We start from the raw sequence: 19,587 nt of genomic DNA on the forward strand, positions 1-19,587 counted from the left end.
TTTGCTGGATTTCTGTCTTAGTAAAATAGTGGAGTTCATAAAACTCTATGCTCTGAATAAAATATATAGTTTGCTGGTGTAAAAGCTGCCAGGATACTGTGAAATTGATGAGTAATCCTGTGCAAACAAAGTGAACCACCTGTGGTAAAGTTAAAGATCTTGGGAAGCAGATTGTCATTACTTTAGTAATTATACACAAACACTTCTTAGTAAAGTGGATTAGAATTTAAAGAATAGATCAGCTTTATGTTCCACTATGAAAAAGGAAAAGTGTGTTAATTGCTAATGGACAGCAGCTTACATTGAGACACGTCACAGTTGAAGAATATGATATGAAAAAGACCTTTGGTGAAATAATTTTAGTAATCATGTGACATAGACCAACTAAAATCCTTAATTCATTCCATGGAGAAAAAAGGCATAGCAATGTTGATTAAGAACAGTATTGATCTTTAATCTGGTATTTCTTGTGTTTTTCTGATTTGTGTCAGTATTAAATGCACATGTTTGCATTTCCCCCCTTTGACATTGTATTTAAACAAATGATAAAAAATATAACTGTTTTTTTATAAAAAGTAATATTTGTGGGAGAATCATTTATGGGAGAATAGTTCATTTATCAGTATAATATGTATTTATATATTCTAAATGTATTTACAAGAATAACTTTAGCTGAATAAGCCATTCTAGTCAACTGTCTGAACACACGTTTATAATTTAAAAAAATATTTTGAGTATATATCAGAAGTGCTCACATAACCTAGCCCTAGCAGTGCAAATGGTTCTGCTCTAATTACTGGTGCTGCTATAATTCTGTATTAGTAAAAGAATTTTTGAATTGCACATCATTAATAAATAAGACATCAGAAGCAGCATTATAGCCTTTGAAATGGCTTAGGCCCATATAAACCTTCCTGTTGTGTCAAGGTATTACAGGGGTCCCCAAACAGTTGGTGATCTTAAATACTAAATCTGCTGCAATACTGAGGCACTACGGGGTAGGTTAAGGATGAAGTTTCAGCCTTCATACTGAATGTCCTTGCTTTGTGGATTTAAGTCAGACGCTAAATCTCATTTGAATCTAGTTTAATTAATTGAGTAATGCATTAATTTGTGAATATATAACTCAGACATTTTTATAAGCAACATGCCACTTTTTCTTCCTCATTTGGAAAAAATGCACTTACAAACCCGTGATAAATATTTTGATATACAGTCCTGTAACTGTGATAGTATTTGACATTAAGCTTTTTGGCTGTTTTAAGCTGTTTAATCAGTTGTAATATTGTTCACACTAAAAAATACAGTTAGCTAAGAAGTAAACATCATTTTGTGTCAGTAGTTTAAAAATGTGTTAACACTGGTTTGCTTACTTGTTCCATTTTTTATTTGCAGTTGAAAAAAGAAGAAAAAGATACATATGAAGAAAACATCCATTACCCCTTTCTTCTTGTTTTAACCAAACATGAATAGAAGATGAAATAATTTTTTTTAAAAGGACAAATTAAAACTAATTATATGTGTGTGTGATTTATTTTTTCTGAGTGGCTATCATAAAATATGATAAGGAAAATTTGTTTCATTTATTGCGGTGAGGAAACCTTGTGAGACATTCTGTATGTCATTTTAAGAACTTATTTTTCTCAATTATATTTCCACCTTAAAAAATGATATGTATATATTTACAAAGCTCTACAGTTAGTTTTCCTTCTCTCTCCTGCCTTTCAGCTTGCATGTTTGTTAATCTCTCTAAACATGATTTCTTTGTTTGTATTTGAAAACACATACATCATATGCTTTGTGGTTGTATTTGACCAGTTGAAAGTACTAAAGCTTTCTCATTCACTTAGGGAGCAAATAGTTTCCTCGAGATCTTTAAAAAGTGCACACATCACCTCATAGATTTTTCTTTTGCCTTTCTTGAATTTTCCCTGTTGATTTTTCTATCCATGCAAAATTGAAATGTTCTAACTTGTTTGGGTAATTTCTTTTTTTCTTTTCTTTCTTTTTTTCTTTTTTCAACAGGGTACTTTTTTCCACTGTAGATATATAAGAAATTATGCATCAGACAAAAGCCTCATAAACTGACCATTTGTCCTTTGGACACAATAGCTTGCCCAGCCCTCTGCTCCTCCTCTCCAATTATGTGTGATTAGTCTCAGTGTGTTGTGTCAAGAAGGGGGAGTGTGCTGAGTGCTTATTATCTGGTTAGGTACAAGAAGAGCACATTTAGGCTCTGACTATGAATGAAAAGTGAGCCTTTATCAGGACTAAAATCTAACTGCTGCTGTTCTACAAACCTCTCTTTAAAAATAGATCTTGTCCTAAGACATTCTGAACGCTATGGCAACTAGGGAATTTTCTTTTAAATGCAATCAAACAATCATCTTATTCAAACTAGGTGTGTATTGTGATATACTGTGGTTCAAATGTTTTGTAAATGTTTAATATGGCACTGAGAAAGGACAGCTGTCCTACAAAGCAATATGATCATATTCTTCTTTTCTAATGGTTTAATAAAATGTTCTAATGATTTCTTGAAATAGCAAGCCGGATCTTTAAGGAATCCTGCACAATCTCTTTAACCAGAACACTTTTTTAGAATGGTAAAAAACCACAATCAGATACTTAGTATTGTTAAATGTGCAGTTTCCTATTGAAATACATTAAAACAATTACATTTGGTCAATTTTCTTCCTCTCACATTTAACAAACTGAGCTGTATGTAAACCACTAGCTTATACAAGTTCTTTTCTCTTCAGTACTATCCTCAAACAAATTTTTTCATCACCAGTTTGCATGTCCTTGTATTCAACACTTTTTATGCTCCATTAGAGCACCTAGATGGATCTCAGAAGGCATAGGTCAAGTCGCAGTTAGATCATACATTTCTTTCTCACAAAAACTTGAATTGCAATGCCAAGTGATGGGCTAACATCACAATAACAGCAATTTATTCCTCTTTTGATAAAACAGCAGTCTATTCTCCGTATTAGATAAAGACCAGAGGCAATGCAAACCAGCCATTTATCCTAGTAGTTCAGCAGTAGATCTCCTTTATGGATGTTGTGGGTTTCATGTTCAAACTCTTGATAGAAGAATATTTTCTGATAAGAAATAAGGAGCATTTAGGAATAGTTTAAGGCTGTTGTAAAGACGTTTTTCATCAGTTTTTGTTCTGTTTGGACATACAGCAAAGGACATGTTTTCCCTAAGGAATGGATACAAGGAAATCTTTGTAACCAACAAAGAAAAGCCAAAGACATGGTGAAATATGAAAATATGTAGATCCTGTCTCCTTTTATAAGAAGGTCTTGAGAATATTCTCTACAATATAATCTAATAAAGACATATAGTTGCCAGAAATAAAACTATTGTAATTGGAAATGGCATATTTTGTTGTTTATTGCTCCAGGGAATAAGCAGGTTTACTAAAATGAACAAAAAATTGCTTTTTTTTTAAAAAAACTGTCAGTAGTGTTAGTACAAGGTGTTGCACTAGGTACTGGCTATCTTCCTTTAAGAGTCTACTGGATGGAGTTTTACCAAAGAACACATCTGGGGTTTGATTCTACTCATGGCTACTCATGTGCATAAAAGCTTATAGGATTGGGCCCCTAATTTGTAATTTTCTACTGATAATCAGCATTGGGTTAAATATTTGTTCATTTCAAAATCTGTACTGTAAAGGTATACAGTTGGAGGGGTTTCTTGTGTGTGTATTTTAAGTATTGTTTTTTAAAGGACAGCTCTCAGATTTACAGTCTTTAGAAGGTACAGTTGATGGGAAAAACTTTCTGATTTCTCAAATTTTAATAAAAAGGCAATGATTTTTTAATTAAGATGCTAAAGATCTCTGCTTAAAGATCACCAAAATAAGCTTATTAAAAATAAATGTGTCAAAGTCCTGTGTGTGTCCTGCCTTAACTGCCGTCTATATGGCCTCTGATAATGTGTATTTTTAATGTGATACAGATTGCTTCATTCTTTAAAGGATGAATATTAGGTTTGCGTAGTTGTTGTTTGTAAGGCACTCTGAAGATGGTATAAATGCTAAGTATTATTATTCCTATGTTATTTTCTTTGGCAGCCAATGGGAACATTTTCCAGCTATACAGAAAGAAGGACAGGAGACACTTCCTATGGTCTGGGACTACCCAGCAGATAAAAGTGTACAGTGTAGCTAACTACATGATCATTTCAGCATCTACCTGGGAGGGCTTCTGCAGGCCCCTCTCTTTTTCCATCCAGGTCCCCCAGGCTGGGACCTTACCATCCTCCTCCCACCCCTCCGAACAAGAGTTATGATGGGCTATAAGAAAGGGAGTTGGCTCTCTGCCATACCAGTCATAGGAGCCCCCGCTTCCCCCCTTTCCACTCTTTTAACCAGCACCTCCTTTAAGTCCTTTACCAGGCCATTTATATGATCACTGTATCCCTTCCCTATGGAGCACCCGCATTGGGCAGTCACCCCACACTTACATAGTGAGTTGCAACATCATAGCCTAACTCCCTTCCCTACTCACCATAACAAAGCCCTTCCCGAACCCGCTGTGGGGAAGGCGAAAAAAGCCCCACTCCACCTTGGCCAATCTCATGGTAAGGGAAAAAATCCTTCCTAGCCCCTGGAGAAAGGAACGGCTAGTGTGATGCCCACAGCAGGTCCTGACCAAACCTGGTATTTTGCCACCTGCAAGAGGATGGAGGGTGGGTGCTGCTCCGCCTGACCGGGGAAAAAAGGGCTTCTCCCACCAGGCTTGCCCCTTTTCATACCCAGTGGGCTGACCCACGCCCCCTTTTGCAGCAGCTTCTGAGCTTTGCTCCCCCTACCAGCCATAAAGCACTATTCCCTCTTTCCCAGCAAGCCAGAAAACTTAAAGGTGCAGTGCGGTCATTAGACTGATGTAAGTTTTCCTTTACATATATCATGAACTTCTGATGGAGATCGCTTCTTCCTCCTTAATCAGATTAAAATGGCTGATCCTCGTCACATTAGAATCTGTTGCAGTAGGAATGATTTTGTATTCCCTGGCAGCCAGCTATAATCTATAGACTATGAAATGCAAAAAGCAGTACTGCTTATATGAAAGAAAAGTCCACTTCATCCAAAACATGTAATATATCTGTATTTGCATAGGAGATCTTGACAAAGGTACCTGAAAGAAGGGGTGCGTGAACAACTTGCACAGTGGGGGTGCTGAGAGCCATTGAACCAAACTGTAAACCTAGTTTATGATGGAAACCACTTCAAGCCAGGGGGTGGGGCAGCACCTCCAGTTCCAGCACCTATGCGTGAAAGGTTATGATGCCAATCTTTTTGTTAACATTTTGATAGAACATATAAATAAAGCTTTAAGTGAGGAGAGCGTACTGAATTTGTGAGGAAGGATGGTCTTATGGATGAGGCCCATGTCTCAGAGTCAAGAAACATTACAACTGATACCAGCTCAGTTGTAGAATTCCTGTGTGGCCTTGGGCGGGTCATATAGGGTGGCCTGGCTGACATGCCTGTGTTGGGAGGGAAGGGGGAGTAAGATCCTGGACAGCCTCTCTAGACCTTGAGCGTGGCAATGTATGGGTAAGCGAGTGCTTCATGCCCATTGCAGCTTCCCTTCACTGTCCCCCTGAACAAAAGGGCAGGGAGTAGGCAGAACCTTTGCTCCACTTGTGCCAATCAGTACCACTGATTTAGCATGAGGGGGAAGCAACCAGTAGTAATCTGCTACTGACCAAGGCCTTGAGCATTTCACTCTGAAGCAAGAGAGTAGCAGCCACGTTCCTCCCCTTACATGGGGCAAATTGTAAATGCACGATTTAGCCTTCATCTTTTGGTGCCTCCCTTTACTTATCATTAAGAATGGGGAATGAGGAATGGCTAAGCTGAATCAATTATTGCTTGCAAAGTGCTTTGAGAACCTCAGGTGGAAGATGCTGTAGAAGTGATTTCTGTGGAGAGTAGCCATATCTGGTAGGTTTTCCCCGTCAGAATCGGCAGGGGCAGAATTTGTCATTCTGTACTTGTTGATTCCGGTTTTAGAGACAGCTCTTCACTGCCATATTTCAACAGCCTGAGGCCTGTCCTCAGTTGACCAACTTATTTTAACAGACTGACAAGCTTGGTTTCAAATGCTAGCTTTCATTGTTATTATTTGTGTTATGATAGCACTTACAGGCCCCAACCAAGAGTGGGGACCCATTGTGCTAGGCACTGTACAAACCTAAAAAGTCAATCTATACTGACGTGTCCACAATCTAAATAAATAAAGGGTGTGAGAGAGAAAATATCATTATTCCCCATTTTTCAGATGGGGTATTTGAGGTATATAGAGGTTAAGTGACTTGCCCAAAGCTACAGAGACACAAGTGTGACACAATCCAGAATTGAACCCAGATTTTCTGAGTCCCAGGGCTGTGTCTTAACCAGAAGATTCCTTTCCTCTCTGACCAGTGGTTTTTCTTCAAACAGCTGAATGTAACAAACTTCCTAAAATATTTTTTTCATTTTCAAAACATTTAGCCTTTTCAAGCTTTTTGCTTAGTCAGCAGCTGGATTACTGCCAAAAAGCCTAACACAATGTAAGGGCTGGATCAGCGCTGGACATTTTCCATCTATGTCCAACAGGGACGTTGGATCTTCATTATCCTTAGCGAGTGTAATCTGGGTGGAAGGTAGAGGGAAGATGCACGAACAGTAGTCCAGATGGCATTCCACAGCCTGAGAAGATACATTTTAACCCATGAATCTGGGTTAAACTCAACAGATGCAAAGGCTCCAAAACACAAAAAGCTGTTGGGGCCAACAATGGTGGAACAGCAACATTTATTAGCATAGAACTCTAATAAATAACAAATATTTGAAAAAGAAATAAACTTACATTTGCTGAATTTTTCTGCTGATACTGATATTAAATCAATGCAATAACCATCGAAAAAGATGGCGTATTAAAAAAAACAAAAAAGGTGCTCTGTGTTGGACATATGCCTCATTTAGCTCTAAAATTTTGTTTCAGTATGGCAAGTTACTAGCAAAGAATAGATTTTAGCAATCTATTTGCTTTGTGCCCTGATAGCCCATGAATTCTAAGAGGCTGTTATTTTTTCTCTGACTTCAATTAATGTACTTTTAAAATGATTAAACATATCATGCTGTGACTTCTAAAATGTCAACAAACCTGTAAACTTGGGAGACAGGAATGTAATAAAATAGGTAATAGGAGATTCAATAGTTAATAGAGGCCCTGAAGTGTGAGTGTATACAGTAGCTCTATATTGGAAACTGTGCAAATGAAGATGGCTTAGTATTGCAAACTGAGGAAGAAAATTGTTTTTAATTAGCACCTTCATAAGAACTGCTGATTAATACTGTTTGGTTTGGTGAAAAGCTTTCAGCTGAGTAATTTGTACAGCCATTACAACAGTTTTGTTAGACCAGGACTCCTGTTGTTAAACACAAACAGCAGATGATAATGGTGGAAGATGAGTTTGTCATGTAACAATTTACCTTATTGAAAAAAGCTTTATGTAAAACCCAATACAGTAGGTACCAGCAGAAATCACATATTTTAAATCCTTCCAAAATTGCAGTGTGCCATGCTAGTGTGGTTTTTTTCATGGACTAGAAACAGATTTTATATCATTTATAAAATTATATATACAATTTAAAGGTGTTGTAGCAAGGACAGACCACTTTACTGGTAATGCTTTACATCAGGACAGTAAAGTGCTAGCGTATTTAAACACCTTCTAAGTATACAAAGTGGGTTTAAAAATTGAAATGTAATTAAGTAATATTGTTCACATGCAAATGTATGTGTGTGACTTATGCACTGAAATTATGTTCCATGTTTGTGCAAGGTGTAGAATTTATACCTAAGGTTTTAAGGAGATTTCTCACAGAACAACTATTATCGACTCCTTTTGCTTACCAGTTTTTTCAATTGACAATTAAAAATAAAAACCCTTTATCCATATCTGGTAATATGGGAACATGCATATTTTAGTTACCCCCTGTAAGATGTCTAGTGCAGTGTATAGAAACAGAAGAACTTTTAGTAAATGAATAACAATAAAGGAATATGTGCACTAAATTATTACACTAACTAAGGATGGTAAGAACTGTAAATTATTGGAGTGCCGTAATAGAACATGAGAGTTTTTCTGTAGACAGGCCTTCGGGGTAATAACAAGGGTTGAGACTCACGACAGTGCCAAATAAGCTTTAGACAGCATAATAGTCTGCAAAGAAAAGCCACAGAGCACTAATGTGAAAGAAGAGCTGTCCACCACATGCAGCAAAAATCACCAAAGGTCATTTTATGGTAGCAATTGTGACATAAAATTGGTGGTCATGCTACATGTCTAATACTCAGCACAGCTTTATAAATGATGGGCCCCTAGCGATGGCTGTCATTAAGTGCTTTCATCATAATAAACTTTAAACTGTTGGCTTTATGAATCGCCAGCCAGCTTCAGCTGTTCGTTGGATGGAGCTTGCAGTGCCTTAAGTGTGACAAGGCCTATTAGGAACTGCAACCATGTTTCAAGCGTACTTGGCTTTCCCACTCCTGGGGTGATTGCTGCCTATTAACCGGCATCTGGGAAGATTTTCCTCCAGCAATCTCTGATCAAGAGCTTTTTTGGGCTTTGACCTGCATTTCCTTCAAGACTTTCTCTGAGGAGTTTTATAAGAGCAAAACTCCAGAGGATTTATAGCCACTTCTGATTAATACCTTTTCAGTTTTTCTAGCAACTCTCCCACTGCTACATGGAGAAAAGCTTTCATTGTTCCTAAGGTGCTTATTTGTGACCTTTTCTCTGCTTTCTGATTCCCTCTAACATGTTCTCAGTGAAATCCTTGGTGTGTAACCAAGACAGTTGTTGAAGTTGTTGCAGCTTTATATAGAGTGGCTTGTACATATACATATATTTTAAATACATAAATTTAGGACAGACTCCTCCCTTTTAAATTTCAAAATTAATATCACAGCTTACTAGCAATCCAGTTAAAAATAAGCAATTGCAACTTATTCGCGTATATAACAATTGATAGAATGCTCATTCCATCAAAGGTAAATACATAGCAAACACCCTAGGGCTCCAGCTGTGTGATGTGTGTGTGTGTATGTATGTAATATAAGCCTCTCCTTCAAACCACCTCCTTCCAAAACCCCTAGGAGAAGAAATGGGCCTTGTAATGTAACTGCACAGTTCATATATCTGTGCTCTGGCAGATCAATGGGGGAAGCAAGTTCCAAAGTGGAAAGGCCTTCATGGAGATTGCCTTGCCAGCAGCTCCCTCTCTTTTATAGTAAGGATGCCTCTGCTTCACTTCCTCTGCTGACTGCAGCCAGGGCATCATGGCACTGGGAGAGTGACAGTCCCTCAGGTAACTGGGTTTCAAACCACTTAGAGCTTTTAAAGGCGAAGGCCAACAGCTGGAATCTCACAGGGAGCCAAAGCAGCTCACAGAGCATTGGTGTAGTGTGCTCCCAGCATGACGCTCCTCTTGGTAACTGGCCCTGGCATTCTGCACCAGCTTCAGTTTCTGAGTGGTCACAAGATGTAGGCACATTCCAGTGGTCTAAAGTGCACCAGTAATTGCTACACTGTTGAAATATAAAGATACATATAAAGGTTTCATGAGCCAAATTATATTTTCATTATCCTTATGCATGTGAAGACTTTTAATTTCTATAAATCTTCCAGTAGCTTAGAATTAAATCATATTAGTGTGAATTATGCATGTTTAGGGATCACTCCTCTAAGAACTTGTAGTATTTAATTTACAAGGACTATACATTTTTCAAATCTTTTTAACAAGGAACTTTAACTACTTTGTGTATGAGAGAGTGTGTGTGTGTGTGTGTTTTTAAAAAAGCTCTGTGCTTTCTTCAGAAACCTTTATGGGTGACTCAGGTGGTGGTGTAAGCGTAAAAGCTTTCAATGTGTAAGAACCTGTCTAATACTCTAATGAACATCTCTTTTAATCCAAGTAATGTAATAGTAGAAGTTTTAGATGAATGTCTCAGATGTAGACAATTAACAAAATAAATTGCAAAACCTTTCAGAGATTAGAATTAGAAACCAGCCAGAAGCACCTTGGGGTTCTTGGGTGTGGATAAGAGTTTTTAAAGCAGAAGTTCTTATCGTGAAGCGCATCAGCTTCTAGTTATTCCAAATGAGGAGATAATAGCTGTTGTCATTAGACATAGTTGTGGACTTGTCTCTTCTGGGAGGCATATATGCAAAGTTAAATATTAATAATGGAAATAGGAGTCCTGATCTGAAATGCTTTGCTCTCTAAACTGAATGTGAACAAAACCAAACAAGTAAACAATAAATAAAGGACATCAAAGTGAAAGAAAAAACTGAGCAGGAATATTTGGGTGTTTTAATTTACTATAATACTCATCGCTGAAACAATGTAACACTTTTCATGTTCAAAGTCCTTTTTTCAAACTGGCCAATTAATCCTCACAACAGCCTTATGGAAGAGTAATTAAGTATTTTTTTCCCTTTGCCCATATGGGGGAACTGAAGTAGGGAGGTTACGTGATTCACAGAAGGCGTCAGTGTCAGAGCCTGGATTAGAATCCAGGATTTCCTGATTCCCAGTCTTGTGCCTAAGCCACAGAACCACACCCCTCTCAGACTTTTTAGACAAACTAGGTACTTGTTTTAGCCTGACAGCTGTGACTTACGCATGACAGATTTTATTTAGTATATACTGACCAGCTCAATGCTTTCTGAGAGATGTTACCACTTTTGACCTGAACAAGAGAAGTAAGTATAATATAAACTATAAACTAGCATGTAGGGTGCATATTTCCAGAAGTGTTTTAGTGCTCTCTCTCGTGTGTTTCAGGGGTCAGACATCCATCTTCTAGGAGTTGGGGAAGGACATTGGAAATATTGCAGGGAACTTTGTCATATTTTTGTGGAAAAACTTACTGGAGTTTTCTGTTCTGTGGGAATGCTGGATCTTCTGCATTCATTTCTTTGGGATTTTTTAACTAACTCCTTGACTGCTGGTTTGACAGAAATCTATAGAAAAACATGATTGACAATTTTGGAATATATACCATGTATCTCTAGAATCCTGTAGATGGTTCATTGTATGTCAGAAGCTTTAGGAACAGGCCCATACTTAAAACATGTTGAGAGTGTATTTTTAAAGAAACATTGGAAATACACTAATAATGTGCAAGTGTATTTAACTTTTGAAACAATTCAAATAATGCCAAAAGAGGAAGCAAAGTGAGTGAGTTATTCTTCCACTCTCATGGGACAAGACACTGACGATTCAGCAGGTATCTTTGCAGAGGTCTGGTGCTGGTAGCGTGACTCCACAGCACCTCATAACAGGATATGTGCAATCATGCTTTTATATGCCCATCCTCCAGCTTGGCGGCAAGACGCCACCATGTAATTACATAGAAATGGAAATATTGGGAAATAAAAAGGAAATAGGGCATGGTAAACCCCAATCTCCTTCCTGCTTATGTATTGTGACAGAAATGCTAGGAAACATGTAGGCATAGAGTCCATCCTGGAATAAAGAGCACAGGAAAGCATGGAAACAACAGGCCATATTGTACTGTGATTTACACGGTGGAGAGCAAAGATATGGGAAGGAAGTTACTAGTAACAGAGGTGGGGGACTGAAGCCTGAGTCCTGCTGCCTCGGGCAGGGGGGCCAAACCCAAAGTCTGAGCCCAGCTCCCTGGGGGCGGGGAAGCCAAATCTTGAGGGCTTCAGCCCTGGGCAGGGTGGCTCTGACTTCAGCTTCAGCCTCAGGGCCCTAGCAAGTCTTACGACAGCCCTTGTGACCCCATTATAACAGGGTCACAACCCACAGTTTGAGAACCGCTGCATAAAGCAATATGAGAACGGCAGGTTGATCATGATCCCCTGTGCTATAGGAAAGCACTTCTTTTACAAATCCCCTTTCAGCACCTACACACTGCCTCTTTCCAAACCCTGGTATCAATACCCATTATTTTGATAATTGTCTTAAAATTGATTTGAACTTGGGAATCATCAAAAAGAAGCATTACACCAGAACCCACGGAAATTGCTTCTGTAGGAAGGCCTGTTTGTATAAGATGGTTGGGTGCATGCCTTGTGTAGACCTCTCTGTGGCCTTCCTCTGGGCCTCCTTAGGCAGTTCCTTCTGTGCAGCCATGAGTTAAGTAGGACCTTACTACCCTGTTACTGGTATATCTTATCTCAATCAACATGTTCCTCCCTGCTGACACAGCAACTCACTTGTCACTTTTTACCTTAGGATACCACTTTGCTGTGTGTCCTTCCTTCTGCCCCCACCCCTCTTTTTACGAAGTGTGGTTGCTCCTCCATTGCTGTAATCTGAAAGATGGACTGTAAATGAAGCAAAATTGGGGAGGAGGGAATGACAGGGGCAGGCACAGCCCTTTATTATTCCTTATGATGTGTAAAGAGCGTCCCTCTGATTTTAAAGCAAAAGGTGACAACATTAGCCCCCTGCACATTCTTTTCTCTCATCACTGAAACATCAGGATCTTCACTTCCTCCTCTTTCTGGAGGACCTAGAAGGGAACTAGATATATCAGAGAAGCTGTAGCAATTCCACCCTCAGCTGAGTGGCAGATGCTGTCTTAGATGGTACGCTTCATGTAACTAAAACTCAGCTGCCCCCCCTACTCAGGAGCACTGAAGCTGAGGTAACAGTCTCACCTGACATCACCCTTCATGCCCTTCAAATATCTTGCCAAGGTCCTCCTGAAAAAGGAAGCAATGAATTGGGGTTAAATCTTGGACTTGTTGAAGTCAACAGGAGTTTTGCCATTCATATCAATGGAGCCAGGGTTTCACCTGAGATATCTCAAATGCCAAAAGCAATAGGGATGGTGGAGGGAGAAAATGGCCATCTTTATACAGCACAAAGGAGCACTGAAGGGCACAAGCAAAAAGAAAGTTTGGGTTTGTAGTTCATGTAACACTGAGCTAGGTAGCAGAGTACAAATCACTTAGGTCTCTATTCTGCAAGATACTTAAGCATGTGCTTAACTGTAAACTTGTGAATAATCCCATTGACTTCATTTGTACTATTCACATGCTTAAAGTTATACATGCGCTTAAGTACCTTTTTGCATTGGGGCCTAAAAAGCTTGGCATCCTGAAGGGCTGGGTCATACTTTTCTCCTACTCACTCTCCGTGAAAATCAATTATATTAGTTGGCAGATATGTCTGCTTCTTCAGGAATCTAAGAGGTGCCTTTAATGTTACTTGTTTGCATGAAAAATATCACATTTGCTATATTTAGCATTCAGATGTTCTGATCTCTAGTCCCTGGTTCCTTATGTTGTCACATATGAACAAGAGAGATACAGGAGACTAACTCCTGTTCTGAGTTTGAACCAAAAAGTTATCATTGTATAGGGTGCTGTGGTGTGGATGTGGGAGATAATCACACACACAGAGTGATCCTCGTGCAGTCACAAAAAACAAGAACAAGGGAGGAATGGAGTGTTATCTAAGCAGCTTCAGGGGCTCTCTTAGCCTCTCACCTTTGGTCCGGTGCAATAGGGCACACTGTATCCACTCCAGTCATTAATGTTTCGAGGTCAAGAGGTGGATACTTTAAGAAGTAGTTTAACAGGTAATACATTGAGGGCGTTGGGAGATAGCACTTTGCCATGTTGTTCACACATCCCCATACATGCCTGGTAGTGGAGACAGGACTGTCCATGCTTTTCTGAAGGATAATAAAAGTGTGGATTTCTACCCAGACTTATCACTTCTTACTCTCCACACTTAACAAGTAAGCTTTATTGAATAAGATAAATCATGATTTACCCATTACCCACCTACTGCTTACTGGGACTGTCCTAAGGCAGCTGGATAAATTAAAGAATTAGGAGTTGAACACAGTGTGGGTGGATCCTGAATAGTTCACCACAAGAGTTGTGATGCTGCTGCTGAGAACAGTAAACCTTCAAATGCATGCTGTGGTTTTGTTTTCAATTTCTATAATCCCCCCATGTGAAATACCTTGACGAATGAGCCAGGTGCTGTCATTAGCTTCTTCTCCTAGCATTGCTGGTTCCTTCACCTTTAGTTTCTGTGCAGTGCAGAGACAGTAAAAACACTTATCCATATGAATTGTTGGGCCTCTAGAAATTTCCTGCTAAGAGTTGCCTACCATGGATTTTAGTAATATTTCCTCCTTGTCACTGATACAATATAGTGTTTGCTATTGATACCATTCTGGTTACTTTTTGAGGGACAGTGTGACTGTGTCTTTTGCTACTTTCTAGCCACAAGGTCAGGATTACAACCTCCTAATAATACTCAGCATTTATATACTACTTTGTGTTTCCAAAATATCATGCAAACATTAACTAATTAGTTCTCACAGCACCAATTAGTGGTGAGTAATTGTGAGTATCCCTATTTAAAAGCAAGGGAGACTAAGACACAGAGCTCTAGTAGCTCACCACAGGCCACACACTGAGTCAGTGGCAAAGCCAAGATTAGACTTCAGGAATTGTTCTTGGCTCCTGGTCCAGTGCATAACCACTAGTCAATGATGCCTTTGGCAAGCAGCCAACATAGACATTGGAGACGAAATTTGCAGAAAGGAAGGTTGGAGATCACATACAATTGTGGCAACTTTACATACAAATTATATATTTGCATGAACAAATGGCTAGTTAGGTGTCTAAGTGACTATTTATTCCGGCACTTACCACTTGCATGTGTGCTAGTGATAACTGTGTAGAAATATAATTGAGAAAATATAAGTGGAAAATATCTTGATTTTAAGCTTAAATGTTCCTTTTCTTAATTTAATCTCATTACTTATAGTTATACCCACTTCTACAACTCTAAATAACTCCTAACTTTGGTGTTTGTGCCCTTTACATATTTATATTTATATTCCCCACTCCTAGACAGTGCCTGCTCTTGTAATCTTCCCTTATAGCTCACTCCCAATTTGTCTGAATTAAGATGACCTTCTTTGTGTATCTGCTATATCCAGAGGCTAAAAAGCAAGCTGCCTCCTCTCACAACCAAGAAAGCCACCACTCTGCAGTCAACGACTTACACCACTGTAAACCCAGAGTAAGTGAGAGGAGACGCGATTGAAGATGACAACGTACAAAAGATGTTAAAAGTTAAGCATGTGAATAAGAGCTTTGTTGGATCAGGGCCTCTATGCTTGAAAATGATGGTGGGCAAGCAGGGGAAATAGCATGGCCTATGGGTCTGCAGACAATGCAGAGCCGTTGCTAAAGACTCTCTCTGTGTGCGCATACTACCTCTGTCCCCTCTGCTTTATACCACAGAGTAGCAGCTGGAGCTTGGGTGCCCCCAGCTGCTGCTAGTCAGATCTGTGGATTCCAGTAGATTTTACAATATACATCCTGTTGAACCTTGTATCCTCCCAGAATTTGGCGTTAAGTGAGAAGGGAGATATTGTTTTGCTGCGTCTTCTCATTCCATTAACTACAGCTCTTTCCCAGGTTCTCACCCTGGCTCCTAGCATGAGTCTCGGAGTCTGGAACGTGCTACATACCTTACTCATGTGGAAGCAGCTCAAATTTCACGAGGAGAGATTGATCCCTCCTGCAGGCAACATGCTCTCCATCCTATTAATCCCCAATGCAGGTCTTTGTTTCTACCCCATGGGAGGAAAATAATGCTCCATCCCTGACCACACCTGGATTTGGAAACAACAAAGCTCCACGTCCAATCTGGCATCTTTAAAAGTAGCTGATTTGCTAACCCTCTCATGAGGACTAAAGCCAAGGTGAATAGGGCTAAAGACTGCAACTTTAATTAGTTTGCAAGTTATCAAGCAGAAACCTCACCTGTTGCAAAAAGAAAACTACTGCACTTATTAAAAAAACATGTGACAATCACAGCTACTGGGGGGTCAGGTGCTTAGCGGAAAACACTAACCAGTGCACATGAGGCTGAGGCCTAGGCATTCATGGAGGGCCAGGCATGGGGGCTGCCGTCAAGCAATCTCTCTCGCACTCTCATTGGCTCACTGGGGCCACCATAAGGGCAGCTGATCCACTGTGAAGTCTTTTCTGGATGCGTCAGGCAAATATATTCCTTCTGAAGGGCACATTATTTAGGTTGGTTTGTTTGTTTATTTAGAGAACTGCCCTGAAAAGGCTTTGAGATGCAGGGTGTGCTGAGAAAGCACCCATGCACAGTATGCCACAATATATCAGCTCTGGCCAAATCTGGGGAAGACCAGCTATTCCCCGTGGCTATATTTGGTTAGACAGCAAAAAAGGGCTGCTCTTACCCCATTGAAATAAAGGATGGGGCCCAAAGTGTGTATGTAGGGCATTCTCAGCTCCTCCTAGACAGAGATCCATGGCCATGGGAACACCAGACTAAGAGCCTTAGAGTAAATCACAGCAGCCTCTGTGTTTGAAACTCTCATACTGATTAACAACGCTTAATAAGTAAGTTTGAGAGAAAAATTAAATGTGTGAGTCATTGTTGAGCAGTCTAATTAGGGTCCAACTAACCACATATGCAGTTTGCAGAGAAGAAGGAAATTAAAAAACAAAAAAGAGTATCTATAACTATAGTGAGAGTAAGATATTATTTATTTATTTATTTATTTTATTTACTACTTGTATTACAGTAGTACCTAGCGGTCCCAATTGAGATCAGGGCCTCAAAACAATAAGGTCCAAAAAAGAGATTGCATAAAATATACACAATTCAATTCTTACCACATTTCAAGTGGAGATCAGGAGAAAAGAATAAATAGGTGGTGAAGGAAACCTCAGCACATTGGAAGCAGGTTAGATTGTATTTTATTACTTTATCAGGCTTTTTTATTTTACAGTTGCAATGCCAAGGTTCAGTCCTGCAACTTTTACTCATGAAATTAAGGCCACAGAATCAGGGCCTCTATTTGAGGTACAATCATTAGGAAAATATAACTAGGAGATTAGCGGTGTTTCTCCTAAGTGGATGAAAAAACCCTCCATAGCAAGTTTGCTTGGAGAAAGAGAAGATAAATACACAAAAAACTCTGTTTACTCACAAAGAAGCACACATTCATTGAAGTAGGAATCTAACTGGTGCTGTGCCCTCTGTGTAGGCCTTTCAGGTGCTAGACATTGGTCTGAACCAGGACACACATTTTAGGTAAGCTTTCTCTCAGTCATGGATCCTGCGCTCGGAAATCTTCCGTCAAGAAAGTTGTGACCCAATACTGCTTCCACTTAAGTAAAATCACCATTGAGTCAAAGGGGAACAGGATCATGCGAGGAGTGTTGTGTTCAGCAGCCACAATTCCAGCTGCTTTATAAAATCAAAGCAAAAGCACCCCTTTATTCTCTGACATGAGAGCTCAGATGTCACCACGTGGAATGAGTATGAGACATGAACTAAAATAGAATAGAATTAGTTGCAGATCATAGGAATATTCAGAAGTTGAGGATTGACTAACAGATTCGAATTTAATATGCGATATTTGAATTGTTACCACTTTCGTGGTTAGATTTCCTAAGAATGTGAACACTTATTAATATTCTATACTAATGTTTCCAAGAGATTTTAGGGAAAGCTTTTTTAAAATTCCCACATGCTGAATATTGAATTTGTATTTTATTTTTTAATCTGAGGAAGACCAGGGCTTTAATTTCAGATTAATGACATTCTTCATTTGAATGAGAATTTCATTAGATTAGCTTGTGAACTTTTAAAGCAGGTTGTATTATATGTCTAGAGGAAACAATTTGTGTGACAGACTATCCTTCATAATCTCCCTCTTCAGACTTCTGGTAACAAAAGACTCTAAATACAGAAGATGTTTTGTGGGAGGGGAAACATTTTCCAAACAAGTAGTTTCTCTATTCCAGCCCAGGTAACAAAGAGGCCTCGGGAATTGTCAGAGGCCTTGTCAGAACTACCCTATAGGTTTTAGAGCCACCTGCTGTTTAAGCCATTGGTCAATAGATTAACTGCTGCTAGTACTAAGTGCTTAGAAAAGCAAGTTATGTGGCAGAACAAACAAAATCAACCCACGCTTAACACATGTTAATTCAAAATTTAATAAATCTGCACTGGGCACTGTAAAGCAATCAAAAAAGGGGAAAGCTCTTTGTACACACTTGCCCTCCAAGCAAAGTATTTGATAAAAACTCTTCATGGCATCTGAATCAACAGGAAAATACTCTATTTACTGTGCAAAACTCCCTTGACACTTTTACCCACCAGTTTCCCTTCCTTCCCTCTAGTTTTCTGATGCTGGTTTTGAATATGCACCTTTTGGGTGATTTCAAAATCACATTCATCTGGGACACTATTATAAAGGCACTGGAGTAAATCCACAATAAACTGCTTTTAGGGGTGCTCCCATGCTAAAGGACTTAGCTAGCCACAAAAGTAGGTGATTGCAAATGCATGTATGTGCCACAACCCTGAATATAGCTCTTAGTATACAACAAGACAAAAGATTCAACAAAACCACAGCACAAAAAATAAGTGTTTTCCATCCCTCTCCCATGTATGACGATCCTGTGCTGCTGCTGTCTGAGACTTTCCATTGATGTCACTGAGGGGGTTGGGCTTACTAGAATATCTGAGGATGAGTTCATAAAGGGTGACTTTCTTGAATTCCACATATGTAACCTGAGGAACTGAGATTTGTGTGGCTGTCCTGTGCTATGGTTGGATGAGGCGCAAAATCCAACCATAGGGCAACAATACAACAACTCTGTTTCCATTAAGCTAGGGCATCTGACTGCTAGAATGGGATAAGCACAGCTATCATGCCTCCACAGCCCTAATGCCCTCTTCTGTGCTGGCATATTCTGAGCTGCCACGGAGGTCATCTCACAGCATGCAGAAGGTGCACCAGACTCTGAATGGCTGCTCCACTCAAGTCCATTCTCCCCATACGTCGCTGTCATAGTGGTGCCATGGCACAGAGGGCCCTGTGTGGACCTCCCACCACTTGGAGGAATGGAATGGGGTGGGATTAGAAATGGAGGTTTGTGGTTGCACATGCAGGCAAGACTGTGCCCTCATTTGCACCTGTGCAACCCTATTGACTTCAGTAGGATTGTCAGGTGAAACCGAGGACAGAACGTGGACCACAGTGGAATAAGGATTGCAGTGCTGTTTTGTGAGAGACTGGTGCTTAGTATTGGCTGAAATAATTCTCTTTTTGCATTATGAAGCACAGATAACAGCAGTGTGTGTGTCTGTCATGATGGGCTATCATAAAGTCGTCTATGTGCTGTAAGTATGAAGCCAAAAGTCTAAGTGATGAAAACACATGAGAAATGTCTATGTCTCAGCACTGCATGCCCTGTGATAAAAACCTTTTAAATACAATTTGTAAGCATCCTATGTCAATATAATTAGGAGGAAAAATAAAAGGAGGGAATTTATTAGTATTGTGATTCCACTAAAAAATAGCTCAGTGTAATGAAATGAAATGTAAATTACGTGTTTATATAAATTTTCAAAAACAAAATTTATTAATTCATATTTAATGATATGTTTTTCAGGTCTCCTCTTCTTGGTTAAAAAAGGGACCCTCCCCACATTCCTTATGTTAG

General features: G+C 39.4%; 1 protein-coding gene across 1 annotated transcript in view; it reads left to right on the forward strand.

Moving 5' to 3' along the window:
• Positions 1-3,908, forward strand: part of CAMKMT (calmodulin-lysine N-methyltransferase) — a 385,956-nt gene extending 382,048 nt beyond the window's left edge. The window contains exon 11 of the mRNA XM_005296113.4: positions 1,396-3,908. Coding sequence (XP_005296170.1) covers positions 1,396-1,473 — 78 coding nt within the window. The 3' untranslated portion in view covers positions 1,474-3,908. The remainder of the gene's footprint in view (positions 1-1,395) is intronic.
• The last annotated feature ends 15,679 nt before the right edge of the window (positions 3,909-19,587 follow it).

The sequence above is a fragment of the Chrysemys picta genome, chromosome 3 (genome assembly GCF_011386835.1).
Source record: "Chrysemys picta bellii isolate R12L10 chromosome 3, ASM1138683v2, whole genome shotgun sequence".
NCBI lineage: Eukaryota > Metazoa > Chordata > Testudines > Emydidae > Chrysemys > Chrysemys picta.